Genomic DNA, 17,948 nt, shown 5'->3' with positions numbered 1-17,948 from the left:
ATCGCGAGTAGGACACGTTGTATTTGATTGCACGTTTGTTATGACAACGGGACTACTTTTCTTACAGATCTTGAGTACCTAACGGCCCTGAAGTTTAGAGGCACGGATAGACTTGAAGTGATCGGACGTTTTTCGAGAAAGAACGTCGCTGGAAACAGTGTTTCGGCAAGATGACTTGTCTTCGTCAGAGCAAAAGTATTGCCTTGACGAAGAAAAGCTCGCTTGGCAAAACGTTGGCTCCACGACATTCTCCGTAATAATTTTTTAGAACCATTTAGTCCATCACGTGCACTTGAGTGGCACTATTAGAAGTAAATACTCGCAAATTTTCGAACCGCTGCTACAAGAATTTCATGAGCAACAAGCAACCTATAATTACTTCACATCATTTGAACTATATACACGCCGAAAGTAAGAGAAACTAAAACTATATATGTAGCCGAGCCAACTCGGGTTCAAGCATTTCAATAAACGCATTTTCCCGACAGAAGCTTGGCTGCCGTCTTAACCGATAAGTCAGGTGACACTGCACTTGTGTCAGAACAGTCAGGCTTGCAGAGAACTGGGTTAATTCATATGTACTCGTGCAAATTAAATACCTGCTCTAATAAATTATGAGTCCCAATTCTTGTGCTCACCCGTTGCCTTTAAGAAACGCTGAAGAACCTCCGCGGAACTAGAAATCCCCGGGTTAGCATACCGATGAGCCGCGCAAAACACGTGTTACCCAATTAAGCTATCTTCGACGAATGCATGGTTGACTTGTCTGGCGTAGCTCACTGCGGCTTCCGTTGTCTGGCCACCACAACATACTGTCTTTCATCTTCCCCGTAGTTGACACGCCAACCGAGCGAGATATCTGAGCGCTATCGAACTTTTAATATCGCTGAGTGAGGGGCGAGAAGGGAGGAGGCAAGCGCTACGAACGCAAGTCAATCACTTCCCGCACTTCGCCTGATTTAAAATTCACAAAATGAGAAATAAGAAAAGACATATAAACAGAAAAAAAGTTCTTTATGGGAGTATCGATCTTTTTTTTTTTTGTTTCTAAAAACTTGTTAAAATCAATCAATACGAGCATTCACATCAACTTCACTCCGTTCAATTGAATCTTAGGATGCCTGGCAACCGCTACGAGCGTGCATCATCCGCTACGAAGGGGCGGGCATCAACAACAGGTTAATAAACAAGTTTAGGATACGACTGATGACTGCTCCAGTACAGCAGCTGACGGTATGCGATTTATCTCGACAATGCTAGAGGGGGTGAGAAGGAAGGAAGTAAAATCTTATATCCCGGATATCACTGCGAAGAACAGTCTTTCAATGGGAAATGCAAGGGGTATGAATGTTGGCAAGAGGGCGAGTGGAACAGAAGAACAAGAAAAGCCACAAAGAAAGAAAAAAAGGAAAAGAGGAAGGAACAAACAAACAAACAAAAAACAAGCCAATGAAGAAGCGTTTGTGTCGTTATCTATTGCCCTGCAGTGGTGTTTTCACTGCACTCAGTGATGTAATGCGGTGTAACTACAAAAGAAGGAAATACAAGAGGGACGGGGGTGGGTAGGTGATGCGTTTAAAGAGCGTATGAAATTCTCATCTCCGCTTCAAAATCTTAAATGCAGTAGAGTGAATACAAATGTTTGTAAAAGTTTAACAACTATCAGCTCCAGCAACATTTTTTGTTCGAGTAAATATTTTGCCCCGAAAGCATTGGCTTATTTGAATGCATGTTTACAAGGCTTAGTCGATTGCTGACTGATATTTTCTTTCGAATGTTGGATTTATATTGTCATATTATGGAAGTCGTTTATACTTTGTTCTCTGCCAATACACAGCTGGCGCCGAAACGCAAATACTGGATGATGTGAACGAGACTTTGACAAACCAGAACGCACGCTGGCGTGTTTTCTCAACATGTGCCATATATAAACGTACAGTCGCGTTGTTGCGCGGTTTGGGAATTTCTTTCAACGAATAAATATTATATAATTCGAATTGGGTATACGTTCCCGCGTTTTTCACCCTTACCTATAAACCTTCACTGCACAGCAATCCCACTGGTGCTGCTCTCCAGCGCTCGCAGTTTTCGCCTCAACGCGTTTAGCGTGGCCTTCAAGATTTTCGCAACAAAGTTTTACTCTCAAAGGCTACGCACTTTAATCAGTTTATTTGAGATAGAAAAAAAACTTCAGTACAAAAATTAAAAAAAAAATAGTTGTATAGCCGTATGCATAGCATTTTTATGAAGTTATCTTGCAATGAAGTAGTAAAAGTTGTTTATGTTGATTATAGCAGTATGGGTGCAGCTTTTGCGGTATTCGCTGTCTTCAATGACAACACTGATCTTTTGTAAATTATAAGTACACATTAATTTGATTACTTCTCAAAAAATTTTTTCTTTAGTTTTATTGAAGTCAGAAAGCGTTTATAGCAAATTAAAACATAAATGTAATTTTTAGAGCATAAGAATGTAGCGCTACTATTGCGAAGTGGCAACTGTACAAACCACTCTCGAACCTAGCTTTTTCGTGTATTTTCGGCTGCGTTGAATGGCTTGCGTATGCTTGCACATGGACGAGTAGAGAAAGCGAAGCGGCGTCGGTCGGTGGCGTCTATGCAGCTCCGTGAAGAAGAGAAGCGGCGATCGGTAAACTTCGGCCGCGTTTGTACATTTGTGCGGCTCATTCGTTCGTTCGGACATTTACGTGAGTGAATAATAAGCGACGTTGCTCGGACCTGCAGCAAAATGAGCGGCGAGTTATCGATCAGGCAGGCGCTCAAGGAACGTTCACAGAAAAGGCGGGTTCTTCTCGTTCAGCAGCTGGGGGACGGCACCGCCAGCAACCTCAGTCAGATCCTCGGCAACACCAACGAAAGGGAGCAGCTCGCCCGGGATTCGAAGGCGGCTCAGGGGTCTAGCCGTGCGAATGCCGACCCTTCCAAGGATCCCAAGCAGCCGAGACTCGACTGCGACTCTTCGCCGACTCATTCCGCCGACGACGATTCGTACGGTGAGGAGAAAGTGTACACCTACCGCGATTCGAGCACGTTCCTGAAGGGAACCCAGAGCGCGAACCCGCACAACGATTACTGCCAGCACTTCGTGGACACCGGACAGCGGCCGCAGAACTTCATCCGGGACGTTGGCCTGGCCGACCGCTTCGAGGAGTACCCGAAGCTCAAGGAGCTCATACGACTTAAAGACGAGCTCATTCGAGACACCGCGACGCCACCGATGTACCTCAAGTGCGACCTGGAGTCGTTCGACTTCCGCAGCCTGAAGTGCAAGTTCGACGTGATTCTGGTCGAGCCTCCGCTCGAAGAGTACCAGCGCACCTGTGGTGTCTCCTCCCACACAAAGTTCTGGAGCTGGGAGGAGATCATGAAGCTGGAGATCGAAGAAGTGGCCGCCTCGCGTTCTTTCCTGTTCCTCTGGTGCGGTTCATCGGACGGCTTGGACCTGGGCCGGCTTTGCCTACGAAAGTGGGGCTTCCGCCGATGCGAGGACATATGCTGGATCAAGACGAACATCAAGAACCCGGTTCACCTGAAGAACCTCGAGCCCCGCGCAGTGTTTCAGCGGACCAAAGAACACTGCCTGATGGGCATCAAGGGCACTGTACGCAGAAGCACCGACGGCGACTTCATACACGCCAACATCGACATCGATCTGATCATCTCGGAAGAGCCCGAGTTTGGCGGTATCGAGAAGCCCGAGGAGATATTCCACATCATCGAACACTTCTGCTTGGGCCGTCGCCGTCTGCACGTATTTGGCCGAGATGTCACCATCCGGCCTGGTTGGCTTACTATCGGACCGGATTTGACTAACAGCAACTTCAACAGCGATGCGTACAATGCCCACTTCAGTAAGGGTTCCGACTATCTCACCGGATGCACCGAACGCATAGAGATCCTCAGGCCCAAGTCTCCGCCCCCGAAGGGCGGAAAGAACGCTGGCGGACCACCTGGACTTTCCAGAGGAGGCAATCGCCGTGGAAGAGGAGCACCCAGAGGCCGCTGATATAGGGCCTCCCAATAACTGGCAACCAACGAGCGTCTCGAATTCAGTGCTCCGCATTTGAAACCCTGGTTGCAAGTTCCCAATTTGTGGAGGGCGAACTCCAGCTTTTAGATGTCGATACCCTTCCAGACAATGAAATGAAGCAGCATCACAAAACATCATCCACTCTTTGTAAGCAAAACTGCTGCGCGAAACTATTGCAAGCACGTTAAGCGACAAAGTCAATACTGCAGCCCAAGCTTTTACGAGGCATGGACGACTTACCTATACAGCATCTGAATGCCATTGTCAGGTCCTTTTCTCAGTCGCATGTAATCACTATTATATTGGCTCATCAAGGCACCATCCATTTTATCACTGTTGGCCGTTTTGTATGTGCGTGCTACCAATGTTATTCTGTGTAGCCCTACTTTTTTCATAACAGTCAGTGTGTTCTTTACATCTGCTCTACAATGTTGACATGAAGCTGCATGTTGTGTGAATATTGTGTCAAATTTCGTTCTGGTGAGAGTTTATCGACGTGCTGCTGTAAGTTAAGATGGAATCACAATTATGTCAGTTCATTTTGGACAACCAGCATAGATATTCAACTTGTGCATTGTGGGATCGAAGTGTGGTGTGTATCTTTTATACATACAAAACAAAGTACCAAAATGGTTTTGTATATCTTTATTGTGCAGTTTCACACCTTCTCATAGGTGCAACTGCATACGACCCAGCCTCTCGCGCACGAGTGGCCCCCTTCGCAACATAAAGTACAATATACACACCTGTACAAAAAGGCAAACATGGCAACATCATGATTTTCTACATTCAATAACACCAACGAGATGTGGCTGCTCAACAACTACTCAGTCATTGCGAGTCTTGCACTCCTTTATTAAAACATTTACAGAACAGTGAGAACTCGAACTGGCACAACACAAGACAAGATTCGGTGGCTTGAAAATGACAAACCATCGCATACTGTATAAAAGGTTGCCTTGTCGTCGGCGCAGCAGGAAAAAGGATTATCACATGTTCACATTCCTCATAAGAAAAGTATGGTTATGTTATCACAGTCCCTGATGGCAACAAGCCACTGTGTGCATTTTCAAAAAATTAACCTCGGTAACATAGTCCAAAAGAAATTTGTGCACACAATACATCAGGACTAGGCAAAGCATACCGTGAAGTAAATGGAGTCATCCACGAAAAACGCACTACACGTGTTTGCCAATGACATTGTACAGGAATAGCGTACAGGCCAAACCGCGTATTTCTGCAGAGGCAATTGTTTAGTCTGGTAAGGGATGCACCAAAACAGTTACCTAAATGGAAATTACTGCTAATACCTGTTTGTAATTGCAAGTTTGTCATATCGTAATGTTCAATACTTAAGCGTGGTTAAGAGACGCAGGGCGAATTTTCACTGCTGGTCATATAATCTCGACGAAATGCATATACTGTGCTTTTGCAATGGTCTTTAAGGAGAAGCAAATATAGACAACAATAATAAAAAGCATTTATAAATGATTTGTGCGGTGATAAGAACAACCTCAACGTGCCTAACGGCGATAAACAACGCGTTGCAATATCGCTCCGAGCAACCACATTTTGTACCTCTGTCTGAGCGTTTCTTTTGTCCCACTGACATCGCGGCCTGAAAAGATTGCACTCTGGAATGTCTCGACGAGAAGATGCCACACATTCGTCATGCCGGTCACTTGGAGATCTCTCGAAGGGGAGAAAAAATGTCTTATATTTGCTGAACACATGGTGATCTCCTGCTACAAGGGCATGCTAATGGAGACGTAATGGGTGCCGTCAAGCACTATGGTATGCTGCTAACATGCACTTAGAACTGCAGAGACTATGTTTGGTACCTGTTTGGCAAAGGTCACTAGCACAACTAAGAATACCGACTATTTTCTGCTGTTTGACAGCTATGTGGCTCTATCTATGGAAATCTAATCTGAATGATTAAACCTGGGCAACTAAGGCATTGAGGCCAGCTCATAACCACTATATATTGTTCCCATAAAAGTGCCAACGTGAGCAGCTTAATGGAAAGTAACATCACATTCAAGAAATAGTTCTTTGCAAGCAAGTTGTGAAGGCCAAAACAACGAAATGCTGGCGTCCTGCACGCTACCTGGTGGGCCCATCTTTAACAAGTGGTAACCAGTAACCCTATGTAAACACAATCTCTCACAAAAATTTTTGAACAAAGTAAGTGTGTCTCGTTCCGCATTATGGCGTAGCTCCCACATTGCGAATCGGGCACGTGCGTTGCAGCATCTAAACATGTTGTCTCTGGTGGTTCACAAGACTGTGGTGTGCAAATCATAGGGCAAAGTTCTGACTTGTCATTTCATACCCAAGGGCAGCTTCAACACCACAACGCAGATGCAAGAGCACCCAAAGAGAGCCGACACAAAAGAGCGATGCGCAAACGAGACGGCACCTTGTCTTTGTTTCATTCTGTCTGTTCCCGAACAGACAGAATGAAAGTTGAGAAAGTTGGGTGGTTGCTCACAGAGCACACCGACTCGGAGATCAGCTGTAGCTGCAACATGCTACTTCCATCTGCTCGCGTTACTGGCAAGAACAGAAGCAGCGGTCCGACCGGTACTCGTCCCGCTCCTCAATGCCGTGCGCATACAGCTTGAGCAACTGGCGATGAGACCTTTGGGAAAAAGAGAACAAAGGCAAACTCATGTTTCAGCAATGCCTCAGTACTAGTTGAGCTTCAACTTTATTATTTCTTCTAGTACAAGCTAGACCTGTGGGCCGGTATTTCCACATTCGGCAGCAGCGCGTCAACATTGGATCGGCGGCAGCGTGGGAGGGGTGATCTATTAGGTAGGATCAATTAAGCATCAATATTAGGCAGGCCTAAGAGAAGACATAACTGTCACTGCAGTAGTGCTGTAAAAATACCAGTGAGGATGAAATTTTTGGCAGCATCAAAAACCTACATCGTCTCTGGTAGGGGAATACAGCGTTGTTCACGGTTCGTTTTTCTGCATTTGTGCAGTTCACATATGGAAAGAATCGTAGAGTGCTCTCTGAAGGCTATATTTCAGCACAAATTATTTTACTGGTATTTCCTTTTACAGCATGAATAATTTCAGACTTCTTTCACCAATACTTACCATCCAGCATCGCATAAGAGCTTCCTTGATTGGCAAGAGTAATTGCAGTATGGCTGAGGAAGTGTAATAATATTAGAGGTTTTGGTATATCCTAAGACCACAATATAATTACAAGAAATGCTATAGTGAAGGGTTCTGAAAATTTTCGCCCATCTTACGATTTTTAACATGCATTGGCTTCGCACAGCACATGGGCCTCTAGCGACTCGCCTCCATCGAGATGCGACCAACGCAGCCGTGATTGAAACCATGAACTTCGGGTCAGAAGCTAAGCACCGCAACAACTACACCACCATGGTGGAGGGCTGCGGATGTTTTTTTTTTATTGGCCAACAAAGTTTACAAAAGTAGGTAAGACACTGCCATCACTATTAATTCTAATATACGGTACATGCGTACCTACAAATTTTGTGTTTACCTTCATTGCGGCACACTCTTTGCAGTTTTTGGAATATAATGCCCCTTTATATCTCAACACCAGTCTGAAAATGTCAGTTGTTTCACTGCGGTGTGTGACAAGGCGTGGCAGCACCAGATTTGCGTTCCCCAGAAAACTAGAGGAAATCCTGCAGCTTTGTTTTTTTTTTTTCATTTTTTTCATGGCACATGCTTTGTAAACTGGAAATTTCCGGCAAGTTGTATATCGTGCCCCAGGGGTAAAATGAGAAAAAAACTGGTCATACCACTGTAGCTATGGGAAATGCCACCTTGGTGTTTATTACGCTCACATTTTGAGCTTGACACCACAGCAACTCGCCGGTGCACTGCAGTTGAAAATGTATTTTGTTGCATGAATCTCGGAGAAAACACCTGAAACATTTTTTAAATGCCAAGCATTTCTTAGTGAACCAAAGGCACTTTCAACATTTCTATCTATGTATCTATCTATCTATTCCTCTAGCTACTTACGTCGGGATGCTCTCGCGATCCCGAGACCGAAATTGGTATGGGAGAGTTAAAGGGTTTGACAAATATGACAGTCTGGTCGTGACATGCATAAGGTAAAGATCCTGTTGCATACGCCATCGAACCCTTTCGTCCAGACGCATGTGGCATACCGATATATCATAAGTCGCACAATGCGTCTATGCACCACAAGCAGTCTATATCTACCATCGAACCAATGGCAAAAGCGAACAAACATTGGGGTAATATGAATGCAAGAGTGTTAAGAAAAACTAATGTCGGCAGTGTTGACCTGACGAATTCAAAGAATAAATCTCAGAATCCCAGCAGGAATCGAAACCAAGCTTTTTGCATGGCAGTCAGGTATTCTACCACCAAGCCACATCAGTTCTTGAAACTGCTTTAGAAAAAGACTATGCAGGTGTAATGCCAGTGCAACATCGGTCGTGGTTGCAGTGCTGGCTGTCTAGTTGCCTGACAAAATAATACATACTCATATGACACAGGTGCCGTCCCAGGTTAACCAGGAGCACAGCGAAAACTTTTTTTTGGGGGGGTGGAGCCATAGATTATGTATGTTCGTGCATGAGTTTATTTTTATGTGTGTATGTATGTACACACAAGCAAAATTGAAATTTAAAATTTAAAACTTCAATTTTTGCAATAGTGGTTCATAAAGTACCCCTGCTGAATGGAGCAGAAAAGAGAAGGCTGAGAAGAAGTGGACCACATATTATGCATAGGAGAATCAATATGCAGTAGACTTTCCTTAAATGAAATTGAATGGACCAGGAAAATTTGTTCCCTTTGACAGGAGCTCCGTTTATGGAGATAAGAATGGGAACGCAAGCTGAAGTATAATATTTGGGACACTTATTCCTTTTAGGCAGAAATTCTGTTTACTGGTAGTCCACTGCAAAACAAAAGACAGTGTGTGTCTGTTTTCAAATCCTTATTCATCACCTTTGACCAGTGCTTTGTTCAAGGGGAGACAACGCTTTGTTCAAGAGCAGGGGTTGGAGGGTCCTCTAGCCACCATGTGCTGTTTGCATGTGTATGAGGGAGGCCGGTGTTACATAAATGTGCATTAGTTGCTGACGATGGGGTAAGAGCCACTAGCCACCAAGTCACTATGTTCAATAAACCAGGGCTGCGCCATGTATAATAGCTAAGTACCCAACAAACGGTGCAATACCAACCTAACGAGCAATGAAGCGTCTGTGAGCAGTTCCCCATCACACTGCCAGGAGCCAGTGTGCTTGACTGTGCCTTCGTCGCTAGAGTCTGGCGTTTTGGGCACAAACTCGAAGCAACTTGTTCGAAAGCAGTGAACGAAGGGAAACTTGAACTGCAACGAGAAGCAGTAAAAAAGAACAGCTCAAAACATCACAGTTGCGGGACTTGTGAACGTTAAACTCATCAGCATCTGCAAAAATATCGTGATACACAGAGATTAAACCACAGGCAAACTAAACATTGCTTTACTTTGTAGATGTCAATTAAGTTAACATCCACCGATGGCCGTGGCCACATTTTGCTCCATAACATACAGCCACTGTGGCCATAATTCGATCATGTGACCTTCAGTCACCAGAAGATGGCATACTTTAATGACAGTCCCTTTGTTTCTTGATAAAATGCCCAGGCTTCAACAAACATACGTGCAACCACAGCCCAACTTGGATTCAATGCTTGAGTCATTAAACGTGTAGGTGCATACGTGTGAAACAATAAATTGAGACTGGTCACTGAATCCTTCCTAAAGAAGTCCAAAAACAAGCCTCTCATTCTTGATGTGCTGCTACAAAGGGCATGACTTCAGGATATCATGAAAAATATGGAGTGACAACCAATAGTTGAATAAGGTGACGCTCTAGTGTTTTTTTCTTCTGTTTCTAGTAGATAATTTATAACTTACAGCAGTCTAATAAGGAGAAACGAAAAAAATTATGGTTGCATAAAGAAATGCATTATCTTTTTTCCAAAGTGGTCTGTTGTACTGTCAGCATCACTTGTACAACATCATTAGGCTTTGGTAAATCACACACCCACCAGACCAGTTATTGTGCACAAACAATCCCTTATTACATGGTGCCAGCTTTCTACTGCAAATATCCATGCTGACTGAAAGTGAACCCATGAATCTGGGTCATCTTACTTATTATTCATGTCTTCAGCACTTCATCACATCCAGCATTAAAAGCAACAAAATGTGCAAACAGTTAAAGCATATGGTGTAAACTGCATTAAACATTGGCAATGACAGTGGAAATGTCGCAGAGCAGTCTGGAAGACACACTTACTGGGCTGCACGTTTCAGAATTGGCGAGGGCGACGAGAAACCTGAGAAAATTGCGTCGTGAGCACTGCGAGACCAGCACGACGTCCATGAGACCATTGCCGAGGTGAGCCGTGGGAGCCACGCCCGCTGTGCTACGTGCGCACCGGTTGGCCATGAGAGCACAGCTGACTGACAGGAAGTGGCCTTGGATGCCTAGCCAGTCTGCACCAAGAAACGGTGGAGGGAGAGAGTCATTCGGCGTTTGGTTGTGCAAATATCACCAATCTATTCAGGGCAATTCATTGCACATGCTTCTTTCTTTTATTTGTCTAGCTACACAACTTAAGTTAACGAACAAGATTGCTATAGCATGAACAGAGGACTAGAACGCGGAATCAAACAAGCATGAGCGCTGAGAAATGTCATCATATAAGCAAACTATAGCCCTAGCCACCACCTTTTCAACAAATATTTTCTCGTTTCACATGCATCAAAATGTGGCATTCGTGAGACTTTGTTGGGCTTATTAGTACACGTTGAGAAAATTAGGTGCCAGTGAGACAGACAACTGGTGTGACATGAAAAAGCGCTTGCCTATGTAACTTCTCATGTTTGTCCCATAGACATCTTATTCCTTTCATTAATTAAAATGCACCAGTCATTGCTGCAGTTGAACCCTCCAGCTCAAGCAACATTCCAGCTATTGAGCTATTCAGGTAGAAGGATTACTTTAATTTACACCACATAATGAAATAAGAAAACTAGGAGTGCACTAGCCTGTGCACTCATTTACCGTAAAATGCCCAGCAAGTGCCTTCCCCCACCTACGATGACCAGATTTTGGAGGGCGGCGCTTGCTCGATTCCGGACTGGTCATTGATGCTTATATTTGGGCGCTTATTTCAGATCTCCCCCCCAAAAAAAAGAAGGGGAGGGGGGCTGGCTCGGTATTTTGCGGTAAGCTCCATTCAAACACCGACATTAGCATACAATTTAAAGTAAATGTGAAAGTAGACTTCACTAGGGATACCTCTCTTCATACCACATTCTTTTTTGATTTTTCTTGCAAAAAATATACTTCTTGAACATTGCTAAGTAAGCTATACTCCAATGTGTTGATCAAATTTAAAGAAGCATATTTCAGTTCCCCTTTTAACCCTTTGAGACAGTTCATACACAATCATGTACACCGCTTGCATTTGCTAGTTGCGTCGAGTAGCGGCTGAGAAGTGCAGCATAGTGTTGAGTATTGGACGAATTGAACCTGTGTAATGATGCCTGCATAATGAACATATCTTCATTTAAGCTAATTTTGCTGAGTACTCTTGCGTGCGATGACTTTGCTGAAGGCACATTATGTTCATTGAGTCATCCAACATGCCGCTTCTGGCAAGCCATGTCAAAAGTGCCATTTTTCTTTGCTCAAAAGTAACGTAACTGAAAACAAATTGGCGCTGTGTTTCAGGAGAGCATGCATGACTTCAGCATAAAGATACATTTATTATAATGTGATCCAGCCTAATTACTATAAATCATACAAATGAGCATATTATAACATTATTTTTATTCCAATATGCTACTGAGTGCCTTAAAACAATATTGCATAAATTTGACAAATTTTGGGACCCATCTTAATAAAACTATCTCTAAATAGACTGTTATAAATATAGAACTGTTTGAAAGGATTATACAAGTATTGTCGCTACGATCCAAGCTAATCAATGACATTGTACTGATTTATTTACATGGGTTCACTTACAGGGCTTATTTTCCAGATCGCCATCCGAGATATTGAGAATTTGAAGTGGGATGTCACCTGGTGCTGCATGGCATACCTCACATCTGGAAAAAAAAGCAGGAAAAAAAAAGAATAGTAACAAGATCATGGTTCACAAGTTGCCACTGCTTGGTATATTTCAGAGAGCGAACCTATGTCAAGAGCTTTACTGTACGATGTCTTGGAGTTTGGCGCATTTGATTTCCTTTAACTGAATCTTGGCGATTATTTGTGGCGTTTCCCCAATTTCATCTAAAGATCAAATTCAATGGCCGTCCTAATTTTTCCATCTACATGGAGCACTACACGATACATCCAGCTGTGCTCATACGCTACAATGCTCTCGACGAAAAAAATACAACCTTGGTTCCACGTACAAAGAAGTCTCATTCATGCGATTCTGTATATATTTCACGCTCCTTTTATTCACAGCCAACATTTCTCAGAAATAATACATTTACATGCATTTAGCGACTAAACTTTTGCCTTAAATTGCATAGCACGACCACCAGAGTGGATCTCGACTGACATCTAGAAATCCTACAGTTATTCTTCGGCATACTAGTCTACACTTCGTTCCGGCAAGCCATGATCTGCTCATTGCAGAGACGCTGAAGCTGCAGTGGTGCTAGTTTTGCTGTAGAACATCGCTGTTAGGTGATCTTTTTGCCACAAAAAACAAAAGACAGTACAGTGCAAATGGACCAGCTACTTCAACTTTGTTTAAAAAAGGGTGAGTTGCTGAAGAGGTATGCATGTTTTTCTCCTTTTTACAACCTCTTTTGTTAAGACAATTTTCGCATAAAGTATGCAGTTTATTTTCGGTTCCCGTGAAAAGCATATCAACAAGATTCCCCTGCAAGTGTTCTTAGCATCCTGAAGCGTAGAAATATTTAATTGCACAGCAAGGCAGTTTCGTAACTACGTAAGTGTAGGGTGAAGTGGGCATAACCAAAGCGGTGCCAACTCTGAAATCAAACATTTTTACTGGAATAACACAACACAATAAAGAAAACAGAGAATAGTAAAGTAGCAAAAATGTGGCTGCAAGTCAGAAAATGCAAAATATTCAGATTTTCATTATATTAAGATAATAAAACAATAACAATAGATGGTGCTATTATATTAACAATATGAGAGGCAGTTGAGATTGGGAGGAGGCAGACTAATCAGAATAGATCATCCATAAACACAAGAGGAGATCATATTAGACAACCGATGATTGCCTGATGGTGTCCTTTCTCATTTTATTTTACTTAGCACAATGAATGCATGCTTATAGAGGCATAACAAAGCATCTCATTTCACTCTGATACACACATTCAGCAGTTTTACAGGCACATCACTTGTCTTGTTTTTTGAAGCCTTATAGTCCTCGATCTCCTGCAAGCATTACCCGTTTTGGCACAAAAACTCGCCAACCTGCCATGCTATCCATTATCTTCCTCCTCTTACAACTGGTGCAATCCAAGATAGTCAGGATGAGGTGTAAATAACTGTCACAGCACTTTTAGCAAGCATTGATCTATTATGGGCTGATTTGATTTGCATCCAGCAATCATCTACCGTGTGTATATAGGGGGCCCGAGCCATCTCTAGCCAGACTGTGCTGATGCACTCCAAGACGATGTGACCAAATTCATGTTACTGACTGTTGCTTGAAATATGTCAAACCATTTGTTGTGTGCTTACCAAGTGTCTAAATAGGCATGTTGAATTATCTAACTTTTGAAACAACGAGGCTGGGCGAGAAATTTCGGTTAGAAAGTTGCGGATGAGCTTCCAAAACGTCCGATTAGACACTTCCTATAACATACTACGCGACAAGGTGTAGTATAAATTTTCTTTGTCCCTTTCTTTTTTCTTCTACGTCGGTTGCGTCCTCAACCTTTCTTCAGCATGAACCAACTAGCCCAACAACATGTTCTAATAAGCCACATTCTGTTAATCTAACAGAGTGGAAGTTCTGCATTCTGTACATCACGTGAGTTATTTTGGTTGTTGGGGCTTTAGGTTCAAAAACCGTAATATGATCATGAGGGATGCCGTAGTAGAGGGCTTTGGGAAATCATGGCCACCTGGTGTCCTTTGACGTGCACCTAAATCCAAGTACACTGGCCTCAAGCATTCCACCGCATGTAAGTGCGGCTGCCACAATCTTGGGTCCAGTGAATCTGAATCACTACACCCGCATGATGGGTATCTCTTCTTAAATAGTTATTTTTGACCGTCGTATCTGACTGCACGAGCAACTTTAGTTCACCTTCATAGACATGGTCCTCGAAGTACCAACAACGTATCTCCAAACTTTTAGAAACACCACCGCACATTTGTACAAGCAAGAGCGTAACATTCTGTATTACACCCAATAAAAAAAAATTACATACCCTGCATATCTCATTGTACCCAAGCGATCTGATTATCATCTGCCTTGCCTGCATTTATTTTCACATGAACTCTGCAATTGTTCCGCTCCTGTCAAGTATGCTACTATGTAACTCCTGTCGAGAATGCATTAAAGAGAAGAAAGGCACAAAAGACGGGTGACAATTATACTGGAGAGACAAGCTCTCCAATCATTGCAATCAATTTTCAAAGTGTAGCACTATCGTTGATTAACAATTAAAAAATGTTTTTAATTTAATATTTAACTGACCTCAAATGGTGAACTTTGCTTCATCAAGATTATTTGGATGTTGCAATGCACAGGAACTTTTGTTGACGAATATACACGAGGCTAGCAGGCCAAATACGATGATGCTTTTAAGAAATTGACAAAAGGATCGCTTGTATTACAAATGTGCCCGCTGAGCCAGCAGCAAAATAATGATGACATGATGCGTCCACCTCTTAAAGACAGCAAACGATGAGAAATTCAGAGGAACCAGTGTTACAGTAGTTCACTTAGAAGGCTGCGACAACTTCTAGTATTTTTTATTCTGAGGAACTACTTTTCTTTACTTTTATTTTATGAAAAAAGTATTCTCAAGTCAGAAACCAAGTCATGTCATTGCCGAAACGACAGAAGCCACTACCCTTTACCACATGCAAAGCAAGAATGCACGCAAGAGGTAGCCTTTCGCATGCTTCAAGCACGATCGTATCTATCATAGGTCGAACTCAGCCGTTACAACTCGGACATAAATCCACAATGCCCAGACTGCACAGAAGTGTACCGTTTATTCACGCACATGCTCTGTCAATGTCCGGCGTTACCTCTCTTAGCAAGTCTGACTGGGAAAAGGCACTTAGGAGCCCCAAGCTCCAACACCAACTAAAGGCAGTCCAGAGGGCCCAGCAACTGGTGGAAAGCCACCACGTTCCCGCCCCGACTCGGGGTTCGCCTACAGTAGCCGCTGCTAGGATGTTCTTTGTGGACGCCCTTGGCGGCTTAAACTCCTCAGAACCTTTTAATAAAGCTCTTTACTGACTGACTGACAAGTTAGCAATGCCATGTCAGTGTTCCCTTTATCTATAATATTGTCAGTGTCCGACTTGCTTAACATTAGGAAAGAACAGAAGCGCGATCCAGTGCTGCTTGACATCATCAGCCGCATGGAATCCTCCCGAAATGATGCTCCGTCCACTACTTTGTCATACAAAAGGGTGTGCTATACTGCCGCAATTTCCGACCTGACGGGCCTGACCTTCTCATTGTTGCGCCAAAGCATTCGCGGCGCTGTGTTCTCACCGAACTTCACAACGCTCCCACGGCTGGACACCTTGGCGTATCCCGCACGTAGGAGCGCATCCGGCGCCATTTTTTCTGGTCAGGCCTTGCTCGCTCGGTACGCCAATACGTCGCCACGTGTGACCTATGCCAATGCCGTAAAACAGTGTCGCTGCTACCCGCTTGCCATCTTCAACCAATCGACATACCCGCGGAACCATTTTACTGTGTTAGGTTAGACCTGCTTGGTCCTTTTCCCACATCAACATTGGGAAACAAATGGATAGCCATGACTACTGATTATGCTACACGCCACGCTATTATGCGAGCTCTACTAACGAGCTGTGCAACCGATGTCGTTGACTTCTTGCTACGGGACGTTATATTGATTCACGGTGCTCCGAGACAACTCCTCACAGACTGTGGCCATACATTTCTATCCCAAATCGCCAACATTCTGCATTCTTGTTCCACGCAACACACACTGACAACAGCTTACCACCCTCAAACAAACGGCCTCAAGGAACGATTTAACCGTACTCTAACAAATATGCTCGCTGTGTACGTGTCGCCCGACCAAGGAGACTAGGACCTTGCCTTACCCTACGAAATTTTTGCATATAATTCATCCCGTCACGACACAGCGGGCTTTTCGCCGTTCTTCTTATTGTACGGAGGAGAGCCGACTTTACCACTGGACACAGTCATCTAAGCTCATACCTCGTCCACCAGTGAGTATGCCCGCGACGCTATTGCGCGAGCCGATCATGCCCGTCAGCTCGCCCACGCTCGGCTGATGGCGTCGCAAACCAACCAATGCTGTCGGTACGATGGGGAACATAGAGACATATGTTTCGGTCCCGGTACCCTCATTTTACTCTGGTTCTCTCATCATCAGCTGGGCCTATAAGAAAAAATTTTGTCTCATTACACGGAACCTTACCGTGTAACACCTTTCACCAATGAGATCAGCCCCATCTATCCACCATCATCTGCTGTGCGGTCCAGTGATATTGTACACGTCTCGCGGATCAAGTCCTACAAGAATGCGTCAGATAATGACCTTTAGAGCCCCGGGATGGTGCCTCTGCTGCTGGGGGTCAAGCTACGTGCCAGTGCATGGAGATGAAGAAGACAAAGCAGATAGGCTGGTGCGAGCTAATCTTTGTGGCTGGCGCTTCTCGCTTAACCAGCCGTAAATACATTTGTGACTACTCCTCCGAGTCGGTCTCCTTCTCATAACAGTATCGACTACCTCAAATCAGACTGCTGTTCAAACAGCCCAAACTTCTGTCTTCAACTTTAACTGCCATTATTGAAATATTTTATAATGCGATGCCTCAGAGTGACACTGAGAGAGAGGTATGCACGACAAAGAGCGAATGAATGCAATTGCAAACACGCCAACAGTCGATTTTCCAGAAGCAAAAGGAGGAGGACGAGAGAGCACAGCGTGCCACCCACCCTGCTCGACATCGGTCAGAGCCTGCGGGGTCATAATTAGCGTCGGTCGTCTCTGGCTGCACGAGCAACTTCATTTCTCCTTCATAGACATGGTGCTTCAGAAAGGTTTGCCAGCCTGCAATGAGTCAACAAGTCAAACAAGCAGTCAATGAATCAATCAGTCAAGAGGAGCTTAATTTGATGATTGATTGATTTGTGGGGTTTAACGTCCCAAAACCACCATATGATTATGAGAGACGCCGTAGTGGAGGGCTCCGGAAATTTTGACCACCTGGGGTTCTTTAACGTGCACCCAAATCTGAGTACACGGGCCTACAACATTTTTGCCTCCATCGGAAATGCAGCCGCCACAGCCGGGATTTGATCCCGCGACCTGCGGGTCAGCAGCCGAGTACCCTAGCCACTAGACCACCGTGGCGGGGCAAGAGGAGCTTAATTTAGCAATCGTGCAACATGACCAGATGTTCGCTAGAACTGTGTCACACAGCGTAAGACCTGCACATAAGTATTTTCAATAGAATCTTGGCTCCACGGGAATAGTGAGCGAGTAAAAACTTTATTGAAAATGACCGGTGGTATTTATCGAGGTGGGGCTACAAGCACCCGAGCCTAGGTGACGGCCTCAAGTCCTTGGACATGGGCGGCTTGCCGGACTGCCCAAAGTTGATCGGCGAGATCACGACTGAG

At 44.1% G+C, this 17,948-nt stretch overlaps 2 protein-coding genes across 2 annotated transcripts in view; one reads left to right on the top strand and one right to left on the bottom strand.

Moving 5' to 3' along the window:
- Positions 1-2,605: 2,605 nt before the first annotated feature.
- Mettl14 (methyltransferase like 14) lies at positions 2,606-4,680 on the top strand. The gene has a single exon (XM_037425459.2). It carries the CDS (start codon positions 2,749-2,751, stop codon positions 4,024-4,026), a length of 1,278 nt encoding a protein of 425 aa, XP_037281356.1. The 5' UTR covers positions 2,606-2,748; the 3' UTR covers positions 4,027-4,680.
- Positions 4,681-6,169: 1,489 nt separating this feature from the next.
- Cerk (Ceramide kinase) overlaps positions 6,170-17,948 on the bottom strand; it is an 81,467-nt gene continuing 69,688 nt past the window's right edge. The window contains exons 7-11 of the mRNA XM_037425458.2: positions 17,262-17,376; positions 12,110-12,192; positions 10,373-10,572; positions 9,269-9,417; positions 6,170-6,694 (exon numbers count right to left, since the gene is read on the bottom strand). Coding sequence (XP_037281355.2) covers positions 6,604-6,694; positions 9,269-9,417; positions 10,373-10,572; positions 12,110-12,192; positions 17,262-17,376 — 638 coding nt within the window. The 3' untranslated portion in view covers positions 6,170-6,603. The remainder of the gene's footprint in view (positions 6,695-9,268; positions 9,418-10,372; positions 10,573-12,109; positions 12,193-17,261; positions 17,377-17,948) is intronic.

This window comes from Rhipicephalus microplus, chromosome 5, assembly GCF_043290135.1.
Source record: "Rhipicephalus microplus isolate Deutch F79 chromosome 5, USDA_Rmic, whole genome shotgun sequence".
NCBI classification, from domain to species: domain Eukaryota; kingdom Metazoa; phylum Arthropoda; class Arachnida; order Ixodida; family Ixodidae; genus Rhipicephalus; species Rhipicephalus microplus.
The sequence above is the reverse complement of the archived record's forward strand: the minus strand, read 5'-3'. Positions and strand labels throughout refer to the sequence as shown.

Coding starts and splice junctions, on each gene's coding strand:
- Mettl14 (XM_037425459.2), top strand. CDS start 2,749: ATGAGCGGCGAGTTATCGATCAGGCAGGCGCTCAAGGAACGTTCACAG.